Source organism: Phycodurus eques, chromosome 6 (assembly GCF_024500275.1).
Source record: "Phycodurus eques isolate BA_2022a chromosome 6, UOR_Pequ_1.1, whole genome shotgun sequence".
Classification (NCBI taxonomy): domain Eukaryota; kingdom Metazoa; phylum Chordata; class Actinopteri; order Syngnathiformes; family Syngnathidae; genus Phycodurus; species Phycodurus eques.
This window is the reverse complement of record NC_084530.1, coordinates 16,156,464-16,179,814: the sequence shown is the minus strand read 5'-3', so window position 1 is coordinate 16,179,814 and position 23,351 is coordinate 16,156,464. Positions and strand designations below refer to the sequence as shown.

The 23,351-nt window shown below is 40.0% G+C and overlaps 2 protein-coding genes across 8 annotated transcripts; one reads left to right on the top strand and one right to left on the bottom strand.

The window, feature by feature from the left end:
- Positions 1–6,032: 6,032 nt before the first annotated feature.
- ribc2 (RIB43A domain with coiled-coils 2) lies at positions 6,033–7,107 on the top strand. Its single transcript, XM_061680021.1, has one exon. It carries the CDS (start codon positions 6,103–6,105, stop codon positions 7,105–7,107), a length of 1,005 nt encoding a protein of 334 aa, XP_061536005.1. The 5' UTR covers positions 6,033–6,102.
- A 596-nt stretch (positions 7,108–7,703) lies between these two features.
- Positions 7,704–22,252, bottom strand: LOC133404269 (coiled-coil domain-containing protein 40-like). 7 transcript variants are annotated; one of them, XM_061680002.1, is made up of 19 exons: positions 22,189–22,252; positions 21,806–21,924; positions 21,609–21,696; positions 21,278–21,396; positions 20,923–21,006; positions 20,511–20,730; positions 19,195–19,352; positions 18,989–19,111; positions 18,209–18,330; positions 17,850–18,093; positions 17,590–17,772; positions 15,021–15,266; positions 14,352–14,565; positions 14,090–14,259; positions 13,914–14,005; positions 12,508–12,622; positions 9,509–9,697; positions 9,283–9,441; positions 7,704–8,533 (listed from the first exon to the last, which is right to left on the bottom strand). In XM_061680002.1, exons 2-19 carry the CDS (start codon positions 21,917–21,919, stop codon positions 8,273–8,275), a joined length of 2,901 nt encoding a protein of 966 aa, XP_061535986.1. In that variant the 5' UTR covers positions 21,920–21,924; positions 22,189–22,252; the 3' UTR covers positions 7,704–8,272. The 7 variants fall into 7 exon arrangements, with proteins under 7 accessions (XP_061535986.1, XP_061535989.1, XP_061535990.1 ...); XM_061680005.1 differs by having other exon boundaries at positions 21,806–21,913; positions 22,189–22,251; XM_061680006.1 differs by having other exon boundaries at positions 21,609–21,692; positions 21,806–21,913; positions 22,189–22,251.
- Positions 22,253–23,351: the final 1,099 nt, after the last annotated feature.

Sequence of the window (23,351 nt, the reverse complement as noted above, 5' to 3'; positions counted from 1 at the left end):
GGTAGCGCCTACCTGAGGGAAGGAGCCGGAAGAGCCGGTGACCGGGGTGCAGTCGGTCCGAGAGGATTTTGCACGCCCTTGTCTTAGTTCTGGCAGCGTGCAAGTCCTCAATGGTGGGTAGGGGGGTAGCGACAATCCTTTCAGCAGTTTTGATTGTCCGTTGCAGTCGGAGTTTGTCCTTTTTTGTAGCAGCACCAAACCAGACTGTGATGGAAGAACACAGGACCGATTCGATGACCGCTGTGTAGAACTGTCTCAGCAGCTCCGGTGGCAGGCCGTGCTTTCTCAGAAGCCGCAGGAAGTACATCCTCTGCTGGGCCTTTTTGAGGACGGAGTCGATGTTGGTCGCCCACTTCAGGTCCTGAGAGATTGTAATTCCCAGGAACTTGAAGGTCTCGACGGTTGACACAAGGAAATTAGAAATTAGAAACATTTAGAAACAAAACACAGCTTTCTGCTCATGCCACTTTAAAGGTGCCATATTTTACCAAACCATTTTTTTTTTTTTTTTATATATTATTCGGGATATTATATTGTTTCTATGGTCTCTCAGTAAACGTGAAAAATGAATTAAAATCATCCAAGCATTTCTGAGTTTCAGACATTTTTCTGCTGAGGCCTGAAATCAGGTCATTGCAATTTCTCAAGTTTATCTACGTCACTCGCGAAGAGCTCCGCCTACCTCCCAGCTCCAACCTAGCGCTGTCAAGATAAAAAGACGTGTGGTCTCACAAGGTGGTCTTCTACACGGAGGCAACCAATGAGAGTAAAGGGGGGGGTGTGGGGGGGGGGGGGGTCTTAGCCAAATATGGACAAAATGAATACAAAACAGTAGTAGCTGTCAGAGACCTTTTCTAGACATTTGTATGACAAAACCAAGGTGCTTTTTGAAAGGAAATTGAAATTTTATACAAAGTCCATATTAGTCTATGGAGGTCTAAATAGCCCGGATATCCATCCATCCATTTTCTGAGCCGCTTCTCCTCACTAGGGTCGCGGACGTGCTGGAGCCTATCCCAGCTGTCATCGGGCAGGAGGCGGGGTACACCCTGAACTGGTTGCCAGCCAATCGCAGGGCACATACGAACAAACAGCCATTCGCACTCACAGTCATGCTTACGGGCAATTTAGAGTCTCCAATTCATGCATGTTTTTGGGATGTGGGAGGAAACCGGAGTGCCCGGAGAAAACCCACGCAGGCACGGGGAGAACATGCAAACTCCACACAGGCGGCGCCGGGGATTGAAACCGGGTCCTCAGAACTGTGAGGCTGACGCTCTAACCAGTCGTCCACCGTGCCGCTAGCCCAGATATGTGACCTTTAATTGTATGAATAATTTTGGCAATGGGTGCTCTTTTGTTTGGCTTTAGCACATTGTGCCTGAAAATGTCTGTGCATGTGCCTGCATAACATTAGATTAGTATCCAACAATTAGATGACCTTGACTTACTGAGCAAGTAAGCAAGGAGATGTCAGGGAGTCCAACCAACACATTTTCTTTGATACTTTTGACTAATTCTGTGCAGTACCCCCACTAAGTGTACTCACTGAAGCATGATACATTTGGCATCATTTAATACATGGGGAAAATATTCTTATAAGCGCCAATTAATGTGTACATACATTTATAGAATAAATTCAGCGGTGAATGTGTGACAGAATCATATGTAATTTGTGCAGGCATAATTTGTAATGTGAGAGCAGCAATGGCATTATGTTTAAAGAGAGCGATTATTCGAATTGAAGGGCAGGGACATAAATGACAGAACATTACATTTTCTTTAAAAGACCACACTTTGTGGATATTGTGCTCCAGTGTCAATCTGAGTAGTTTGTAAAGTTTTTAATGCATCAAAAAACTGCCATTAAAAATTTCTCTCGGGAAGAAATGAGTGAAATGGACTGCAACAGAAAGTATTTGGAGTCAAACGGCTGTTAAGGATCACTTAAGCTTATTATACAATGACGCTCGAGAGTCTTGAGTTCTGGTTAATGTAAAACTCTCTGATAACATTGTAAAAACAAGCTGCAGAAAACTACTGTTAACAATACAAATGTTAGAAAGCATTGACTACTGTTGACCCTGATCAAAATGTGTAACCAGAGAGCATATAGAGTAGAATTTATTAGCAAAAAGCACCAAAACATTATTTTGACACAACAGCATTTAGCACCTGTTGTTCTGCACTGGGCTTCATTTACTGTAAGTAGTAACCAAAAAAGATCAGTGATTGACAATAATTGTAAACCTACCTGTTACCAAATACAAAAGAAGAAGGGAGAGCGTCACTGATGTTCTGATGCCCAAGCACGTGCGCAGACATTTTTGTGGGCAGATACTCGAGCCCAAAAAAAAGGACACCCCTTGCCAAAATGATTCATACAATTAAGAAAAAAAACTGTAGTATGTATTTATTTCTGTTAACACAGTCAACACAGCTACAGTGGATATATAAAGTCTACACACCCCTGTCTAAATGCTAGGTTTTTGTCATGTAAAGAAATGTGACAAGAAACGATTTTAAAACTTTTCCCCCTATTAATGTGACCTATCACCTTTACAACTCAACTGAAAAATTTATTTTTGAGCAGAAGTAAAATAAATGAGATAATGTGGTCTCACAAGTGTGCACACCCTCTGGAAATGTGTCTCTGTTAGGGTGCAAGCAATCGCATTCAAACTCATGTTAAATGGGAGTCAGCAAACACCTGCCACCATATACATTAACTGTGATCAACCCCAAATACATTTCAGATGTTTTAGTAAGCTTTTCCTGACATTTTCGTAGTCACGTCTTACAGCACAAGCCATGGTCTGCAGAGAGCTTCTGCAGCATCAGAGTGATCTCATTGTTCAAATGTATTCTTTACATTCTATTTAATTATTTTATTACTACAGTATATGCTTCTTCCATGACAATCACCCCATGTGTTTGTGATTCAATTAAAAAAAAAAAAAAAAAAAAAACATACAGAAAATTGTATATGGAGTCGACAGTCGCAGAGTTTCCATTGCAGCGTGGTTTCATTTTCCAAACTGAAATTGTAATCATAGAAATTTCCAAAAGCAACTGTAATGTAATTACACATTCCCAGAGTAATGGATTACAATGACATAAATTCTGTAGTAAAAATATGTAATCTTTTGAAATTTAGTTACTCCCCAACACTGTGTACACCTTGAATGAAGACCCAGCTCCAGCTAAAAAAAAAATATATATAACTTTTGTCGTTCAAATGGTACAAGTCCAGTCACTCTCACGTCTTTATTTTGTTTATTTAATATTTCTCTTACACCATGTAAACATATTGAGTGTTGTGTGAAATGTAACTTGTGGCACAACAAATGAAAACAAAAACTGTCCACATCCATTTGAAATTGTTTCCACATGAAAATTTCCATGTTGAGGCCATTTTTATTCGCTCTATGATATCACCCTTTGTGATATGTTATGGTTATTCATCTCCATGATGTAATACTTTGAAAACTTTATGATAACGCTACTAGTAATAATACATGAAGTATGCATTATTACTGGTTAGGTATGTAGTGATAAGGCTTTGTACAAGACTGATGTTAATTCTTTACTCAACAGGGTGACAGTGACGTTCTTTGAATTTGGAGGTGATGTAATGAGTTCTGTATATTCTGTAGTTGATTAAGGACAAGAGATTATTGAGTACAAAAGCAGGGGGTGGAAACAAAAAAAGGAGGTAGAGGAAGTATAGTGATAATTGTTTACTACGAGCATGTCAGGGACATTCCAGGATCAAGCGAGTGTTTTTTTTTGGTTTTTTTTTAACACAATGGCAGGCAATGACCACGGTGTTGCCTATGGTGAGACAAAAACAGATGATTTAAGTATCACAGTTAGCCTCTGTTTTTCAATGTTGATGTTTAAAAAGCTTTGCAGGATTCAGTTGTCAAGGAAATAAGTGACTTTTGGCGTGGATGTGAATCAAATAATATCTTAGATATTAGACAATATGGCAAAAAGAAGTACTGTCGTTCAATTTAAGAATGGAGGGATGAGTTCTTAATATTGAACAAGATGAATGCACATTGTGTAAACAATTCTGGGAATGGATATAATTCAAATTCAGTGGTGTTCTTACTCAAACAAAACACGCAAGACTTTCTAGATGAGTTGAAAATTGTAGCTGGTTACGGAATGTCAAGTAACGTACAGTGGAACCAAAAGTCAAAATTCAATAATTCAGAATTCTCTTAAAAGTTGCGCAAAAGCTCTGTTTGCAAAACACATCCTGATTCAAAATGTGCAAAACCTAAGTACAAGGCCATTCAAAATGTTATGCGGTTTGATAGTGAGACGGATGTGTGAGACATCTACTACGTGACTCAGTTTTGTTGTCATACTGTAGTTGAAGTCGAGTTTTGTTTTAAAATTCAAGACTTTACTATTTCAGTGCACTTCTTTACTTTTTACACTCGTTTAACTATTAATAATGTTACTTTAAATATGAGAACAGAGTATTTCACTTAATTATTATTTTCTATGAAAAAGATTGTTTCAAATTATGAGCAATTCAGAAGTAAAAAATTCAGTCCCAGAACAGCTTCTCTCCCGAGGTTCTACTGTATAAAGCTTTCTAATAATCCCTAAATTTCTTGATATTCAACGATCATTTCATTTGAAAATGTTTCAAGAAATTTGAATATTTTGGCCCTTGCACAGTACTGATTGGGAGCATGCAACTCACCCTTACTGTCTAATCGACTACCACCGCTATTGCGTTAGAATCTTTGAAACATTCTAGAAAAGGTACAAATGATGATGTTAGAAATAGATGGGTTTTTTTGATGTGGTGATCTGTAGCGTTGTGAAAAAGTATTTGCCCCATTCTCAAATTCTTATTTCCCCACTTAAATGTTTAAGATAATTCAACAAATGTAAATATCAGACAAAAAATAACAAAATAGGAAGTTTTTAATGGTGATTTTCTTTATTAAGGGAAAAAAAAACTATTCAAAGCTATCTGGCCCTGTGTGAAAGTAATGCCCCCTAAACTTAGTAACTGGTTGGGCCACCCTCAGCAGCAATTGGTTTTTCCATACAGGGCCAGGTAGCTTTGAATAGTTTTTTTCCTTTATAAATAAAATCACCATTTAAAAACGGGATTTTATGTTTACTTGGGTTATCTTTGTCTGATATTTGCTCTTTGCTGATCTTAAAACATTTAAGTGAGGAAACTATGCAAAAATATAACAATACTTTTTCACAGCACTGTTATTTATCACACACAAATGATACAAATGAGCAATTTTAAGATGCTACAGCTTTCAAATCTTAAAATGCAGAAACTACAAGAACATGAGGAGGTAAGCCATTCTTATTTACACTGAAGTTTTTATTTGTTCAGTGGTTATGCATACATTGTATGTTTACCATGCTCAATGGCGTTATACATACATTTAAGCCCAAAATAATTCATGCTATGGTCACATTTTGAGTTCAAGTAAATTTATTGGTTGAATGAGTAAACTGTGGCTGGAAATGACGAAAGTGGCACAATACGTTAGATGTTGTTTGATGAAATATTCGCTAATTTGATTGGTTAATTCATTTTGAGAAGTAGTCCTGTTTGATGAAATATTCGCTAATTTGATTGGTTAATTCATTTTGAGAAGTAGTCCCGTGTCAAAATTATAATTCTTAAAATTACTCATACCCTTTATAAAAAAACAGACATATTGAATGTTCTCTAAATATCGTTGTTCTTGTAGATTATACTAAAAGCATAATGTTGCAAAAAAACCAAAACAAATCCTCATAATTGTCAGGGACATGTATACATTTAAAAAAAAAATAAACATGCTAAATATTTTCAGTAATTTTTATACACATTTTTTAAACTTGTCTCATTTCCAGCCAGAAGACACACATTCAGCAAATAAAAATTCAGCGTATGACCAATTTGGGGCTTACCTATAGAAAATCTTGGTGTATGCTTTTTTTTTTGTTTGTTTCGTGTTTCAGAACCAGCCATAACAGAAATCTAGTGGACTGCACATCAATGTGTTGTTGAAACACTCTTAAAAAGGCTTATCATTTTAACAGACTCTACATTTGTCAGCCAAAATGTTGAACGGCTCTCGCTTTGAACTGGCAAGTATAGAGAGGCGTCGCAACAATGAGCGAGAAAGAAAAGAGAGAATTTTTAACGATAAACTGAGAACCATCGGTATTGACAAGGAAGGCCTTGACAAGCAGCTGGATGACAAGAAGAAAGGGAAGGATGCAGAAAGACTTGAACAGGACACCTTTGAGGCCCAATTTCTACATAATAGCAAGCAAGCGTACCTTCTTCAAAAGAAAGAAGAAAAGGAGAGACGTGCAAAGGAGAAGACCAGTTTACTGGAACAGTATGAGCGTGCAAGGCAGGAGGAGTTGGACAGGGACGACTCTGAAGAAGTAGTTGAACACATGATGCCTCCGGGAATGGCAGGTGAGGACCCGGACAGCGAAAGCCGAATATACAGGCAGAAGGAGCAACTGAGGGAGTGGCTGTTACAGCAACAGACAGAGCAAGCCGTGGAGAAAGAAAGACAGAATATGGAAAAGTTGGACAATGAAAAATTCAGAGTACATATGGATAATGTAGCTCTGCAGCTGGAAAACACTGAAATGGAGATGCGGAAACAGAACGCTGTCAAAATGAATGAGTTCAATCACGCCATGGCTGAAGAGAGACAACGGCAAGAACGGGAGCTCACAGACGACCCCAGAGAGATACAGCCGAGTCAGGTGGGAGTACCTGGTATTTTTCACAGCTATGATAGGAGGCCACGTCCCGAGAGCTATCAGCAAATGAAAAAGTTCTGGAACCTTCAAGTTGAAGAGAAAATGATGACAAAGTTAGAGGGGATCAGAGAAAAGCAACAATATGCTCGTTGGTGCTCCAACACGGCACGTACGGCTCTGATCATACAGAGGCAGCAGGAACGACAGAAGAAGGAGCTGCGGCAAGAACTGGACCACAACAACAGCACCACTGCTGAATTTGACAGACGCAACAGACCCGACATTAAAAGAGGACGAATCGATGAAAGTTTCTTTGCCATGTTCAACACTTGCAGTCGCTGAAGCAACACTGAAGACTTCTTGACGATTCCAATGGAAAATACATATTCTTGTTGGTCATATATATTAACAAGCTCGACTACTATTGTAAAAAGGACAAACACTGTTAACCCTCAGGCCTTGCTCAGTTTTACTGCCCTTTTAGCTTTTTTTTTTTTTTTAAAAAGACACCTGGTCTTGTCATTAGTTTAAAATATCCATTCAAATGAATTTTAACCCCCTATAAAAAATCTAAATTGTCAGTATCAAGTGTAACCAAATTTACCCAAATTTTATGATTCCAGCAAAGAGTACAGAAGCTTGACGAGACACCTCGACAGCGCCGCCCGCCGAGCTGATTCTAAAATGCCTTCCACGTAGTAACGTAGTTTTGGCTGCGGTCATTTGACCCTTCACAGACTGACCTTTTCATTATGTACATGGGGTGCTCGCTGTTCTTATGGCGATATCGTAACCTGAATTTGTACGTAAATCCAAACACGCCGCAGTCTGTCACGTGTTCTCCCTGTGCTTGTGTGTTTTCTCTGTCTTCCTCCAACAGGCCTACTGTAAATAAAAAAACATGAATATTGGGTTTAGGTTAATTGAAGACTAAGTCAGTGTATCCCAAACTTTATTTTTTTTCACCCATCTTACAGTACATTAGATCTCACAGCACCCCACCAAACAAAACTGTCAAAATAAAATAAAGACAATCTCTTCTCAGTATACTCACAAAATGACTTCATTGTGAACTCAGGACCTAGGCATAAATTGAACACAATGTGAATAATTGCAGAAAGCTATGACTTATTCTGCTGTATCAATGGCAACAGGCGGTCAACAGGTGTATTGTACCTTCTGCCATCTAATGGAAGAGCATTTAATTGTTTTGCTTGTCACTGGTATAAAAGATGAACAAATGTATATTTGTAATTATTACATGATATTTGCTGACAAATCTTGTGAAATGGGAACATTTTCTGCTGCACCCCTGATCTCTTACGGCACTCATATTGGTCGTCGTCGTAAGTATTGTACGGGCCGATTAAGATGAACAGGAGTTCAAGAGACCTAATTGGTAGCTTAAGCCTGCTTGCATATGAGAAAGTTTAAGTTTAACACTTGTAGACATCACAACTGCCTCGCAACTTCCCTGCAGCTCTTCGGTACTCTGTATTTTTGCATCTCACTCACATGTTGCTTCCTGCTCTGGACCGTGTGCGCCTGCTGCCAATGATAGTAACAGAGCACGGAGAGCTGCTCGGTGATCGGGGAACTCCTCACACACACTGTGAATAACAGTGCCGATGGCGCGCACGCGCTCCATTAGGCTGTGTGCAGCAACTTCCACCAATTGACTAGATGAGGATGAGGGTCGATACGTTCCATCAGTCACCTCTTGGAGTTTCTTAGCCTTGCTCTGAAATTCAATCAGGTGAGCTTGGTCCTAGAAAGGAAGTGGAAAAGATGGGTACTAAACTACAGTATGTGAACGGTATGCTTTTCACTGGTTACAAATGTGGCAAGATAAGGTGGAAAAAACAGGCAATAGAAGCTCAGTCTCATGTCATTCTATGATTTTTAAAAAGGCAATGTTTAAAAAAAAAGCAATGTTTCCCAAAATGTATTGAGCCAAGGCTCATAATTTACATTAAAAATAATCTCTCAGTACACCACCAAACAAAAACATCACAAAAAGTATTCAATTTACTGACAAATTGACCTTTGTGAAATCTGAACACATTTGTATGAATGGCAACAGGAATACAGATTAATTGTACCTGCTGCCATCTAGTGGAGAATTATTTGTAGTGAATAAATAGACCAATTATGGAATTTCACGTGGCACACCATGCGAAATTATCAGTGCTGGGAAACACTGCTGGGAAACACCACGATAATGAACATTGTTGAGATTTTCCCAGTTATCTGGCTTGGGACCAGCAGTGGGTGGGTACTGGGGCACTGACCGGGAATTTCACCTGCACAGTCTGAACGGCAGCCACATGTACCCAACCAGTGGAAAATACAGTAATGTATATGATAATAAAATAGCCACATTGCATTGTCGGGGAGGTCACATAATGAATTTTTGTATGAAAAGTGTGATGAAATAAAATGTATAGGATAGAGATGAGCTTTAATGAAAAAACATTTTTTATAAATCCAACACTGATAAGAGTAATTGCGCCATACCCTGCCTTTGGTATTCTGGATTTTTGCTAGATCAGTTTCAAGGACACCACTGGTTCCTGACAGGTCCATCAGCTGCTGCTTCTGATGTGCAACAATGTTGCTCAGATTCACCTGGCTGTCCTGCAGTTCTTTGATCTCCCGGTCCCACTCTTTGACCATCTAAAAACAAAAAAAGCAGGTAATTACACAACGAATAATGGTTACAGACAAAAAAAAATGTAACCACCTTTTGTGTTTCCTTGATTTTGCGCCGCAAGCCATCATTCATGAGATTTAGCTCGCCTTTCGTCATCTGCTTTTTAGTGCTACGGGCCAGGGCATCATTGCGCTCGATAATGTTTCCCCTCCTTTCCACGACTGCGACACTCATCCTCACGAGCTGCTCCTGCTGCTTTATCAGCTGGTTGAGCTGCCGCTGTTAAGCACATTGATGACACAGGCACATAAAACTATAGCACCCTAGAAGAAAAACATTTTAGCAATAGTTATAGTTGAGAGACCAGTAACCCACACATTGGTTGTATTCATGTGTAATAAACAGTATAATAGAACTACAGTAATCCCTCAATTATCACGGGGGTTAGGTTCCGGACCACCCCCACAATAGGTGAAATTCGCAAAGTAGCAGCCACATATTTTTGTAATTTTTATACATATTTTTAAAGCTGTAAGAACCTCTTCAGACTAGTTAATCTTCCCAACACTCCCAACACAGTAATGCACAGTAGTATTGTACATTACATACATTTTCTTTCAGGTTCCCCCCCCCCCCTCCCCCCCAATGCAGTGAATCCGCAATAAGTGAACCTTGATATACAGTGGGTACGGAAAGTATTCAGACCCCCTTAAAATTTTCATTCACTCTTTGTTATATTGCAGCTAAAAATCATTACTTTTTTTCCCCCCCACAATGTACACACAGCACCCCATATTGACAATTTTTGGGGGGAAATTTTTGCAGATTAAAAAAGAAAATCTGAAATATTACACAACCATAAGTATGCAACAGGGTTTAAGTCAGGGCTCTGGCTGGGCTATTCAAGAACAGTCACGCAGTTGTTCTGAAGCCACTCCTTCGGTATTTTAGTTGTGTGCTTGGGGTCATTGTCTTGTTGGAAGGTGAACCTTCGGCCCAGTCTCAGGTCCTGAGCACTCTGGAGAATGTTTTCGCCCAGGATATCCCTGTACTTGGTCGCATTCATCTTTCCTTCGATTGCAACCAGTCGTCCTGTCCCTGCAGCTGAAAAACACTCCCACAGCAAGATGCTGCCACCACCAGGCTTCACTGTTGGGACTGTATTGGACAGATGATGAGCAGTGCCTGGTCTTCTCCACACATACCGCTGAGAATTAAGGCCAAAAACTTCTATCTTGGTCTCATCAGACCAGAGAATCTTATTTCTCACCATCTTAAGAGTCCTTTCAGGTTTCTTTTTGCAGGCTTTCATGTGTCTTGCACTGAGGCGAGGCTTCCGTCGGGCCACTGCCATAAAACCCCGACTGGTGGAGGGGCTGCAGTGATTGTTGACTTTTTAGAACTTTCTCCCATCTCCTGACTGCATCTCTGGAGCTCAGCCACAGTGATCTTTGGGTTGTTCTTTGGCTCTCTTACCAAGGCTCTTCTCCCCCGATTGCTCAGTTTGGCTGGACGGCCAGCTCTAGGTAGGGTTCTGGTCGTCCCAAACGTCTTCCATTTCAGGATTATGGAGGCCACTGTGCTCTTAGGAACCTGAAGTGCAGCAGAATAATTTTTTTGTAACCTTGGCCAGTTCTGTACCGTGCCACAATTCTGTCTCTGAGCTCTTCAGGCAGTTCCTTTGACCTCTTGATTTTCATTTGCTCTGACATGCACTGTGAGCTGTAAGGTCTTATATATACACAGATGTGTGGCTTTCCTAATAAAGTTCAATCAGTATAATCAAACAAAGCTGGAGTCCAATGAAGGTGTATAACCACCTCAAGGATAATCAGAAGAAATGGACAGAATATACGAGTGTCACAGCAAAGGGTCTGGATACTTATGGCTGTGTGATTTTTTTTTCTTTTTTCATAAATCTGCAAAAAAAAAAATCAACAATTCAGTTTTTTTTCTGCCAATATGGGCTGCTGCGTGTACATTAATGAGGAAAAAAATGAACTTGATTTTAGCAAATGGCTGCAATACAACAAAGAGTGAAACATTTAAGGGGGTCTGAATACTTTCCCTACTCACCATTCTTGAAAAGCATTGCTTGCATATGTTGTAACAAATGGCATGAGTATCTCAAGGGCTTTCTTTGCAATAAAAGACTATGCTATGATTTGGTGACATCCAAAGGTTGAGAGCATTGAACCTGGCTGTGCTGAAGTTCAATGATTTTGTCGAGGTACTCATCATTGACATCTGCTGTCGCAACACAAAACGTCAACGGCTATTTCACCCATGCTGGATATGTCTCAGCGAGCTTATCTAAGTGCATGGCAGTTGCTTGCTTAGTTCGGTACACAAATGTCTCAGATTCCAGACACGTCTCCGATCTTACTCATTCAACAGGAGGATGTTTGCAAAGTTCTCATTCTCTGTTAGTTTCCTTAACTGTATTATTTTTGCCAAAGTGTTTTCTTCCACTTCAATGATGATGACTACGTCTTGCCTTGGGCCATGCATCTGGTACTTGGGCTTTCAGTGATGCCTTGCCCAATTTAATACACCACTACCACCTTGCAATTATATAGAAATCAAAATGGAATATAACAGTGTGCAACTCAGCCACCAATATCATGTGGAACGGTTCAGAATCAAGATTGAGCTAATCTGACAAGAACAGAAAAAACAGTCGAAGTTGGCTGTTAACAAACTGTGCTCTAATCTGATCGAATATGAAATCATGAGAATAGACCGTTGGGAATAAATGAGTACAAGTTCATGGAACAACTATTAGAATTTAGGTTGCATATGTAGTTCAGTATTTCTGACTGTTTAGGTCAGCAGAGAAAGCCTTGGTGACCCTGACTTCTCACCACTAATAGATGAAAGCTTGTTCTTATTCTACCCAGGGCCATCTTGATTTTAGATTTTATGCCCGTTGAGATTTTTGTAGATGAGGAAAATTAGAACAATTATAGCATGCTAGATTTTAGAGGGAAACAGTAATGAAGCTCATACAGGGGATATACTGTATAATCGCGTCTCTTAGTAAGGAGTCAGCACTCATACACATCTTTCAGGAGAAGCAGTGCATGTACCTCCATACGGTGAATGTCATCCTTCATTATCTGGAGGTCTCCATGACCCTCTTCCACAACTAAACGTGTCTCTTTCATAAGGTGAGACTTCTTTTCCCACAGCATGATCTGTCGCCTGTCACATAACACACACATACAGTGGGTACGGAAAGTTTTCAGAGGCCCTTAAATTTTTCACTCTTTGTTATATTGCAGCCATTTGTTAAAATCATAAGTTCATTTTTTTCCTCAATGTACACACAGCACCCGCTATTGACAGAAAAAAAAAATTGTTGACATTTTTGCTGATTTATTAAGAAAGAAAAACTGAAATATCACACAGCCGTAAGTATTCGGACACTTTGCTGTGACACTCGTATATTTAACTCGAGAGAGACAGAAAGAGGTAAGAAGAACCCAAAGATCACTGTGGCTGAGCTCCAAAGATGCAGTCGGGAGATGGGAGAAAGCTCTAGAAAATCAACCATCACTGCAGCCCTCCACCAGTCGGGGCTTTATGGCAGAGTGGCCCGACGGAAGCCTCTCCTCAGTGCAAGACACATGAAAGCCCGCATAGAGTTTGCTAAAAAACACCTGAAGGACTCCAAGATCGTGAGAAATAAGATTCTCTGGTCTGATGAGACCAAGATAGAAACAGTGAAGCCTGGTGGTGGCAGCATCATGCTGTGGGGGTGTTTTTCAGCTGGAGGGACAGGGAGACTGGTTGCAATCGAAGAAAAGATAAATGCAGCCAAGTACAGGGATATCCTGGACGAAAACCTTCTCCAGAGTGCTCAGAACCTCAGACTGGGCCGAAGGTTCACCTTCAAAAAAGACAATGACCCTAAGCACACAGCTAAAATACCGAAGGAGTGGCTTCCGAAAACAACTTTGTGACTGTTTTTGAATGGCCCACCCAGAGACTTACTTAAACCCAATTGAGTATCTCTGGAAAGACCTGAAAATGGCTGCCTACCAACGTTCACCATCCAACCTGACAGAACCAGAGAGGATCTGCAAGGAGGAATGGCAGATGATCCCCAAATCCAGGTGTGAAAAACCTGTTGCATCATTCCCAAAAATACTCATGGCTGTATTAGCTCAAAAGGGTGCTTCCACTAAATACTGAGCAAAGGGTCTGAATACTTATTATGGCTGTGTGATATTTAAATTTTTCTTTTTTTAATAAATCTGCAAAAATTTCAATTCCATTTTTTCTGTCAATATGGGGTGCTGTGTGTACATTAATGTGGGTAGAAAAATGAACTACAATTATTTTAGCAAATGGCTGCAATATAAAAAAAGAGTGAAAAATTTAAGGGGTCTGAATACTTTCCGTACCCACTGCATGCATTGGTGAATAATGCATGCGTTCCAGAGACATAAGTCTACTTGATTAGAAAATTGATGTAAAAGAAACAACTGACTCAGCCTCCACCAAACTGCTGAGAAGTTTCTCTTTTTCTGCCTGAGTCTTCTCCAGCTTCACCTCCATCTCTATAGACACCCGCTCTGCCTCCTAAACACATATTATTATTAAGCATAAACATTTTGCGACACCAGTTGAACTAGAACAAGAAGATGTCAAACAGAAAGGATATGCCTTAAGTTTGTGAAGGAAGTCGGTCTCCATCGCAGTGTTCTCCTGCTCCAAAGCATAGTGCAGATGGGCATTCTTGCTCAGAAGAGTGTTGAGCTTCAGCAGGTCTCTTTCAAGCATCTTATTGCGCTTCTCCACCTCATTCTCCTCACGGCGCATGACTTCAAGCTGACCTGGTGGGGTTGGAGTCAGTGTTACAACTCAATAATTACATTTATTCTATTTATATTTTGTCAATATGCTTGTCATAAAATATGTAACGTACGCTCCAGATAAATCTTCTTCTGACAGATCACAGTGTACTTTGCCTGAAGTTTTTTGTATTCACTGTTGTGCGCCTGAATCTGTACGGTCATTCCAACAAGTGATCCCTGATGCTTCAGCCATAGCTGCTGATCATTCTTGATTTTTTCGGATAATTCCTCAGTTTGAGTCTTCATTGCCTCTACCTTGATTTGCAGAGGACTGAGATCTTCATGCTGGGAAAACAGACACACACATTTTCAAAATTTATATTCTGTAGCAAAGACATATTCTAATAGCGTGTCAAACTAATTTCTATTTATATAATTTCTATTACTTATTATGTATGTATATGTAAATGTTTACCCCAAAAATATATTTGAAATCAGCACTCATGAAACATATTGATAACCGAATATTTATGCACAACCATTATTACATTTATTCACATTTGTTAAGAAAGGATTGTCCTAAAAAATGCTTGTAATCACTATTAAAAGTGAAGAATATTCACAAATATGGTACAGATTTCCTGCCAAAATGGAAAAGGAACAATTCCATTTAGCAAGAAACATGAAGCCTTTATTCACTTTTATGGGTTACATACAAGAATGTGATGGGCCAGAGCTTGAAACCAATGTTCTAAATGCTCAATAATATACACTCATGTAAACAATCAAGGATTCCTTACCCCAGTGCGTGCAGCGATGAGATCCTTTTTTTTGTTGTAATTTGCGATAGTGGTCTGTTTCTGTGTGATGAGTGCATCGATGGAAGAACCGTCAGCCTGGTTCGATGCGACCACCTGGTTGTACTTTTTGATTTCCTCGTCCAGCTCCTTCTGAGATCGGGTCAAGTTTTCCAGTTTCTCGTTGATCACTTTGCTTTCCACTGTAGCCGCCATTACCTCACTCTCCAAATTCCACAGCCGATAGACCTACAGTAATAGGAGAGAAAGAATTATGATTTTTTTTTAGTATATCGTGGGTTTTGCAGTGATTATTTTTCCAAACAGACTATTACTGCAGACTCACATGGCAATAAGAGGAGGTAATAGTGTAAAAAGAGAGAGAATGGGATCATGTCACCCTTAATGAAATAAGTACAATTGCAAAGTACAACTGGCTTAAATTACACAACTGCAAGTTTACGGTAACGTAAACCATTTGCGCTCATATTCACAACTACGGGCAATTTAGAGTTTTCAATTAACCTACCCTGCATGTTTTTGGGAGGAAACCGGAGTGCCCGGAGAAAACCCATGAAGGCACACACAAACTCCACACAGGCGAGGCCGGATTTGAACCCGGGTCTTAAGTACTGTGAAGGAGCTCTGCTAACCAGTCGCCCACCATGCCGCGCTATATGCATGAAGCTTCAAAATATATAAAAAATTAAAAGAAATATCTGCTTAAAATCTGCTTCTTACTCTGTGTGGTGTGCAACAATAAAAGTGCAGAATGCAAATTGAATTTCACCTTAAGGGATCAAAATGAGTATATTACAATTTAAAATGATTTTTTTTTTATAAAATTGCCCCTGCATTGAATTATTGTTTTGGAGACAAAGTTAAAGAGAGCAGACTTCGATGGTTTGGACACGTCCAGGGGAGAGCGAGTGAGTATATTGGTAGAAGGATGAAGAGGATGGAGCTGCCAGGCAAGAGAGCGAGAGGAAGACCAAAGAGAAGGTTGATGGATGTCATGAGGGAAGACATGAGGGAAGTTGGTGTTAGAGAGGAGGATGCAGGAGATAGGCTCACATGGAAAAGGATGTCACGCTGTGGCGACCCCTAACGGGACAAGCAGAAAGGAAAAGAAGAATGGGTAGAGGATAATTGTAAAATGCTTATTAAAAATATTATTTTACGTTTCTGTGGAATAAAACACCCATACAATAATTAGTTTGAACGAAAACAATAATAATAATTGCCCCCAATGAACACCATCTACCTTTTTTCGAGGAGCCGTTGCCTGCCAGCAGCTGTGTAGGTGGTAACGTGGTCACGACCCAGCATTCTTCTCGTTCTTACTGATCTGTTTTTATTGCTTTTGTTGATCTAATTTCTTTTAACGTGTGTGTGTAAGTTAACTTGCTTGTGACACAGCGATGTTGTTTGCGACAACTTTTATCGACTTGATTATAACATTTGAGTGTTGTAACGCTGCTGCCGCGTCACCACTTGTCATGACATGGAGAGTTTCTTCCAGCCGACTGCCGCGACTTCCTGAATCTCCCTGCGGACATCGATTGCCGGTGACATACAGCTGAGGTCTGTGACACGAAAAGCATGATCGAGATGAGAAAAGAGGAAGAAGAGCAGGATAACAGGCGAAAAAAACGTCCACGAAGCGACCCCCCTTCTCCTACCACACATTGAGCCATTGGATATGTGGACGGGCGTTTGATGCTGCACAAACAGTATATTGTACTTTATCAGAAACAAGACAGATGAATAGTTGGAAGAAGCAGGTTGGTACAGAATCAGGACGCGGGAGCAATAGTGTTTTAAAAGATGCTCGCTTATTTGAACGGCCGGTTAGAGGCACAAACTTACGTATGTATAACGCCTGTGTACATTTTGGCCACAGCTTCGCTTTGTTACCCAAAGGTACATCATAAATATAGTTAAGTATTGTTGTAAAACACAATAATATGTTTAGTTTTCTAATTATTATTTAAATGGTTTCGGGGAAACCTGGAAATGTATGTGTATGTCTCCACATGAACAGGTACTGTAAGGCCGCAGTGTTTACAGAACGTATTTGTATGCTGGATATTGAACTATTGACAGTTTATCTTGCCCGTTTTATTTACCTCGTGGGTTTTAACAGCTCTATTATACACTACATTAGTGTATATTCATCATCGCCTGCCACCGTGGGGGACCTAGGTTCAAGACCCCGACTGGACCATCCGCCAACATCCCCCGGACTCACGGCTGTGGTGTCCTTGAGCAAGACACTGATACCCCGGGTGCTTCAGCTGCCCCATTGTGTTCCACTAATATGTGTATGTGTTCACTGTGACGGGTAAAATGCAGAGAACAAATTTCGTGTGCATGCATGCATGCATGCATGTTCATGACAATAAAAGGTGATTCTTCTTCTTCTGAATTCAGTAGTAAGGGGCGCCAAAAACCGCAGATTATAGCTTTAACTGGTTGTATTTGAATATAAAATTTATGCGGGGGTTTGAACCCGAGTTTACAAATCCAACCATTACAGTCCCAATATCATTGATGCGTCTTGAAAGTTTACCTTCTCTTTTTTGAGTGAGGTTTTCTTGTTGGTAAGTCGCTGATAGTACTGAGCAGCCTTGTTGTCCATGAGCTTCTGCAGCATTTGGGTCATGATGCAATTCTCTAACTCCAGGTGCTTATCTTTGTTTTTTTCCAGCTTTCGTCTCTGATCAGTCACCTCAGCCTGAAGAACATTGTCCTCCTAAAGAAAGAGAGGACAAGATACAAACACTCTGGTCAATAAAATCAAAGCTGCCTCGTTAAAAATCTTCTGATAACCTTTGTGAGTTCTGCGAGTGTGCGCTCTGTCTGCCCCAGAGCACGGAGGTAGGTGCTGTATTGGGACTGCAGAGTTTCATGCTGGGTCTGCTTCTGACTGATCATCTTTTTGGAGACTACACAGTCCATCTGGGCGCAGTTAAGCAGCATGGTCAGAGTCTCACTTTCCTCCTGTAGCTCAGAGATGGATTTCTTAATGCCTTCAATCTCTCTGTCCAGCACGATCACTTGATGCTCAGCCATGCTGTGGAAAACACAATTCCTGAATGAGGGAAATTGGTGCATGGCTTCACCTTCGTGTCTGTACCGTGTGAGCAGTAGTTTTGTTATTATTTTGTATTTATTTACAGACTTGCAACCTAATAGCCTCCTGCATAGCTCCGAAGTCTTCATCTCGTCTCCTCAAATCCACCAGGCTCCTGTTCCACTGCTGTAAAAGCTGTTTCTGGGACATCGTCAGAGACACCATTTGCATTTCTGCCTAAACACGAATGTACACACACACAAAATGATACAACAATGCCAAACAGGATTACCACATTTTCAGAGTTTCAAAGATTAACCTCCGAGTTTTGTCTGATTCATAATATCAGAGACAGAGAATGGAACATGTCACCTCAAAATAAATAAATACATAAATAAAATAACTTAACCTAAATGTGTCGGCAACCTATAATCTTCGACAAATCCTTTTTGAAATATCAGCACATCAGTACAGTATACAGTATGGCCTCTACTGGTGGAACAAAGTCATTTAAATAATATTACAGTAGTGAGTGGTCCCCCGCTATTCATGGGGGATAGAGACTGGGCTGGATCACGAATAGCAAAAATCTGTGGATAATTGGCACCCATTATAGCTGCATTGTAAACCCCAAAATTATTGAATAAGCAGAGATAAATCGCCACTAAGAGTTTTCCGGGCTGGTTGCCCCACCCAAAAGAAATTAAAAATTGTTTTAAAAAATTGGAAAATAAAATGAAAAGAAAATCTGCAGATAGTTGAGTCCACAGGTGATGAACTGCGAGTATGCAGGGGTGCACTCTATTTGTTTTAAATGCAAACTGTGAATAGTGCATAATAATAATTAATTCACAGTCTGCAATTGTAGATATGTCATGCAGTGTGTATTATATACCTCAGAAAGAGCCTCTTTGGTTGCCTGTGTTGTCTCTGCCTGGACTTTGGTCTGGACCCCATACATATCCTTCTGTTGTGTGAGTCTCTCCAAGCCCTTTGTGAGGCGCTCTACATAGATATCCTGTTGGGAGAGTCATCAAATAAATCAGTCAACACTGATCATGCATGGAGCAGATACTGTTTATTGTGTTTAAACCTCCCCACCTGCTTGAGTTTCTGGTCTTCGACTTGGGACTTCTTAGCTGCTGTTTTGCGTGTGACATTCCTCATGGCTTTTACATTAGAATGGAGATTCTCACTGACTTCTTGTGTAAAATGGAGGTGCGATTGCAGTTTGTCTAGCTCCGTTTGTAGGTCGGATACTATGGATAAGAAAAGTACATGTTTTTAAATTAAGTTGATTTGATAATTGGCAGCACGGTCACCAAGTGGTTAACACATCTCCAGCTTCCTTCCACATTCCAAAAACAAAGATTAGGTTAGAGAAGACTCTGAATTGAATTTGTTTCTCTCTCCCTTCTAGAAACTTTTTTTCTGTTCGACTGATCAAGTCTGATTCTCAATAAACCACAATTTTAATACCACAGCGGAAGCTTAAAAAGTCCACTGCGACACAGCAAAACTGTTCCGGCATAAAAGGGATACCGATTTTCCATTCTGCTTGACCTAACAGCCGAACAGGACAAAAAAAAAAACCTTTTGTCTTTTCAGGGAGAACAGGTTGAAGAGGGAATGTTTCAAGTAGTGAGGACACAGATGGACACTTGCCTGTCTTTCCAAACACACTGACATAATTTTCATTTATTCCTCTCCATCTTCTCAGGGAGCTGTGGAATTTTAATGTCAGTAAAAATATTTTGATAATGGTCTACCAGTCACTCATACAATCCATTCTCGCCTTCTATATCACATACTGGTACAACTTCCTCACCAGCAAACGGAAAACCACTCTCACGCATCACAGAGAAAGCTGGCAAAATAATTTGTTCACCACAAACGCCACTGTCTCATCTGTAGGAGCACTCAGGAAATCCACCTTGATCACAGAGGAATCCCCCCCCCCCCCCCTCGATCGTTAATTCAGTCACCTACGATTACCACAAAAACAATGCACAAAAGTAATTAATTCCAACTGCAATCACAACCCTCAACACAAGAGGAGAGTAACACAATAAAAAATGATCTGGTCCTATTCTTGTTCTGTTAAGTATAAATGTGAGTGGTTTACAAAAATAAAAACACATTACTTGGCATCATCATTTTTCTTGTGTACTTTTGTTTAGTTCCTTTTTAAATGTGTGAGCCCGGAAAAAGATAAATTGCTGTCACCGTGTGGTGTCAGACGAATGCAGTTTTTTTTATATAAAAATAATAATAATAAACATTTTTTTTTAAAAACACTATATAGCAGAGGCGTGAACCATTAAATGTGATATAGTGGGGCAACACTGTACATCAAAACAACTCTATGTAAGGTGTTAGATCAAATGAGATTAGGAAAAGCAATGCGCGCGTCTCACCATTGGCCCTAGTCTTCTTACACTGGCTGCTTGTGCAAGACTGGAAAGACTTTACTGCCTCAACTTCATCTTGTATCTGTCGATATTTGCCTTCAGCCAACATCTTGGTCTGCTGTTGGCCATCTAGTCTTGTCTGGAGTCTTTTTAGGCGCTCCTGTTCCCTGAACAACTGCACATATATTTCCTCTGTTTGGCTCACCTCTGCCTTCTCAACTCCCACCTGCACAGGTAGCAGAAATAACACACGCAAAAGTCTATAAAACATCTAATGAGAGATCAGGGAACTGTTAACTGTATGTGCATGTAAACTACACATTATATGCCTGGGGCTCAGCTGATCAGTAAATTCACTTTTTTTGTTTCAAAAGGGGGAAGTCTAAACACAGTATACTATAAAACCAAATAATCTAACCTCTTCCCTTAGATCCAGTTTGAGCCTCTCCAGCTCCTTGATGAGTTGATTCTTCAGCGCAGATTGCTTCTTTGCAACCAGAGGCTGTCGACAGGTGGAACATGAAGTCTGAGTCATGCTGGTTATGTATGCAAGATATCCACAAGTGAACCCATGCCTCTGCACAGCAGTGATTCGCAAACACCAGAGGTCATCATTTCAGTACATACACTATTTGTGAGGTTGGGAAATGTGTTTTTGAAGAATGTGCGACCACCTTAACCCTCTAAATTTCAATTCAACAGAATAGGATTTTATGATTTGTGTTTGACAATAAAATGCATATATTTGTAGAAATGTTGAAGAAGTTACAAACATGTTCAGCGTCAAGAACAATGAGTTCCTCCTCATCCTCATTCAGTGGTTCCTCTTCTTCCATGTCTGATGAGTTTGCAAAGTGGGTTGGTGACCCAGCCTGGGAAGTATTGCCCTGCTCTGATACACAGAAAAAGCATTGTTTTATCGCCCTACAGTATGTGTTAAAAGACTGTACTGAAGATTTATGCAAAACTCAATTGTGCTTCTAACTGTATCCCATATTCTAATTAAGTGCTCACGTGGGATCTTTATGGAAATTGCGGTTTTACACTACAATGGTTTTCTTTGCAAGGAATCTTCCAATCCATGAGATTTTATATCAAACAAACCAGTATGTCTTGTTGCAGAAGGGTCTCCTTCAGCACCAGTCTTGTCAGCTTGAGACTGTGGGCCTACATCAACAGGTTCTGATTCTGGCTGATGTGAGAACAATGAATCAAGTGCTCATGATCTTAATTGAATTGTTGAAATTGAGGGGGGGGGGGGGATCTTGAAACATTCTGGTTTGTCGGTTCCACATATTTACCTGTTGAGGAGACATATTTTCTTCAACGTAGTTTGCTCCTTGTTTGTCATCCAGCGGATCGGTTTGTTCCTCTTCTGCCTCCCCAACTGCTAATTGCTCTTTGGCTCTCTGCATCGAGACTGAGCAGTCAGCAATGAAACCACAAAATTAGAGCTAGCCTACTTTAGCACGCATTAATTGATTCCAAGACATATGGTTTAATAGCACGCATTAATTGATTCTAAGAGATATGGTTTAACTGGCTAACGACTGGCTCGTGCCAATAAGTTTTGCTAGCATACCATAGCAAACTACGTACAGTAACTACTCTTTAAATCCGCACAATTCATGCCAATATTGAACAAACTTACACGAGTATTCAGTATTAATTGAGAACGTACGACCTTAATATTATCTCAACAGCCTTTCGCGTCCGTATAGCACAGCCGAAGATTACGAGTTGCTCGGCAACCCTAAACTTCCGCTCGAGGAAGCGGCTGCCACAAACCAAATTTGGCAATTTGGCGTGTCTAATAGTCAGAGGTGGTTTCTTAAATTGAGTAGAAGTATACTTGTGTAAAATACTGCTGTAATTAACTACAGTACTGCTCTAAGTAAGATAGTGTATTTACGTACAAGAAAAATAAAAAATTAAATGTTACTGTCAATTAATAGTAGCCTATTAATTTACAAAATACCTTGTGTACATAGGAAAAAAAACACGTTACATGTTGCATGTTTTAGAGCAGAGCTCGACTTTTATGTTATCAAAACAAAGTCCTTTGTGATCCCACTTAAAGAAAAAGCTAAATTAGATATAACTGAAAAAATACACCGTACTTGCATGTGATTTTTAAATAAGACCGCGACCCTACTGAGGATAAGCGGTACGGAAGATGAATGAATAAATGAATAATAATGTTAATATTAATCTGAGATTATCATCATGGCCAGTTAATGAACTATAAAATAAATAGGCTCCAAATATCACTTTTTTTTTTTGCCCAACGACGTCAGAAGGGGGCGGGGCGTGCGTTTGCGAGTAATCCAGTTTCAAAAATATTTTTGACACAAAATAAATTCATCATCTCCTCAGTGTGAATGATGCTACATTTTAATTACTAACAAATATAGTATTACCTCCACAGCATATTGTCCCCCCCCCAAAAAGAAAAAAAATCCACTTAAAAAGGCCAAAAACTGGCTCAGGCTAATGTCAGGCAATGCAGTGAAAAGCGAGATGGCGTCCATAAACCATGTGACGTGGATTTAACCAATGTGGAGCAGTGTGATGAATTCAGTGTCCAGACTTTGCTACAACTTCGGAAAAGTAACAAGCCTATTTTGAGAAAGTGAGTAGAAATTACATATTTGTTTCCAAATGTAGTGAGGCCAAGTCATAAGGGGAAGGAAAAAATTAAACTGTCATTAACTTAAAAATGACTCAAGTACAACTCACGAAGTACTCCTCCACTTCCACCATTGGTAATAGTATCTCTGCACATACTGAATACTATACTGTAGAGTGAAGACACCGAAACACATGTTCATAAAGTCAGCAATTCAT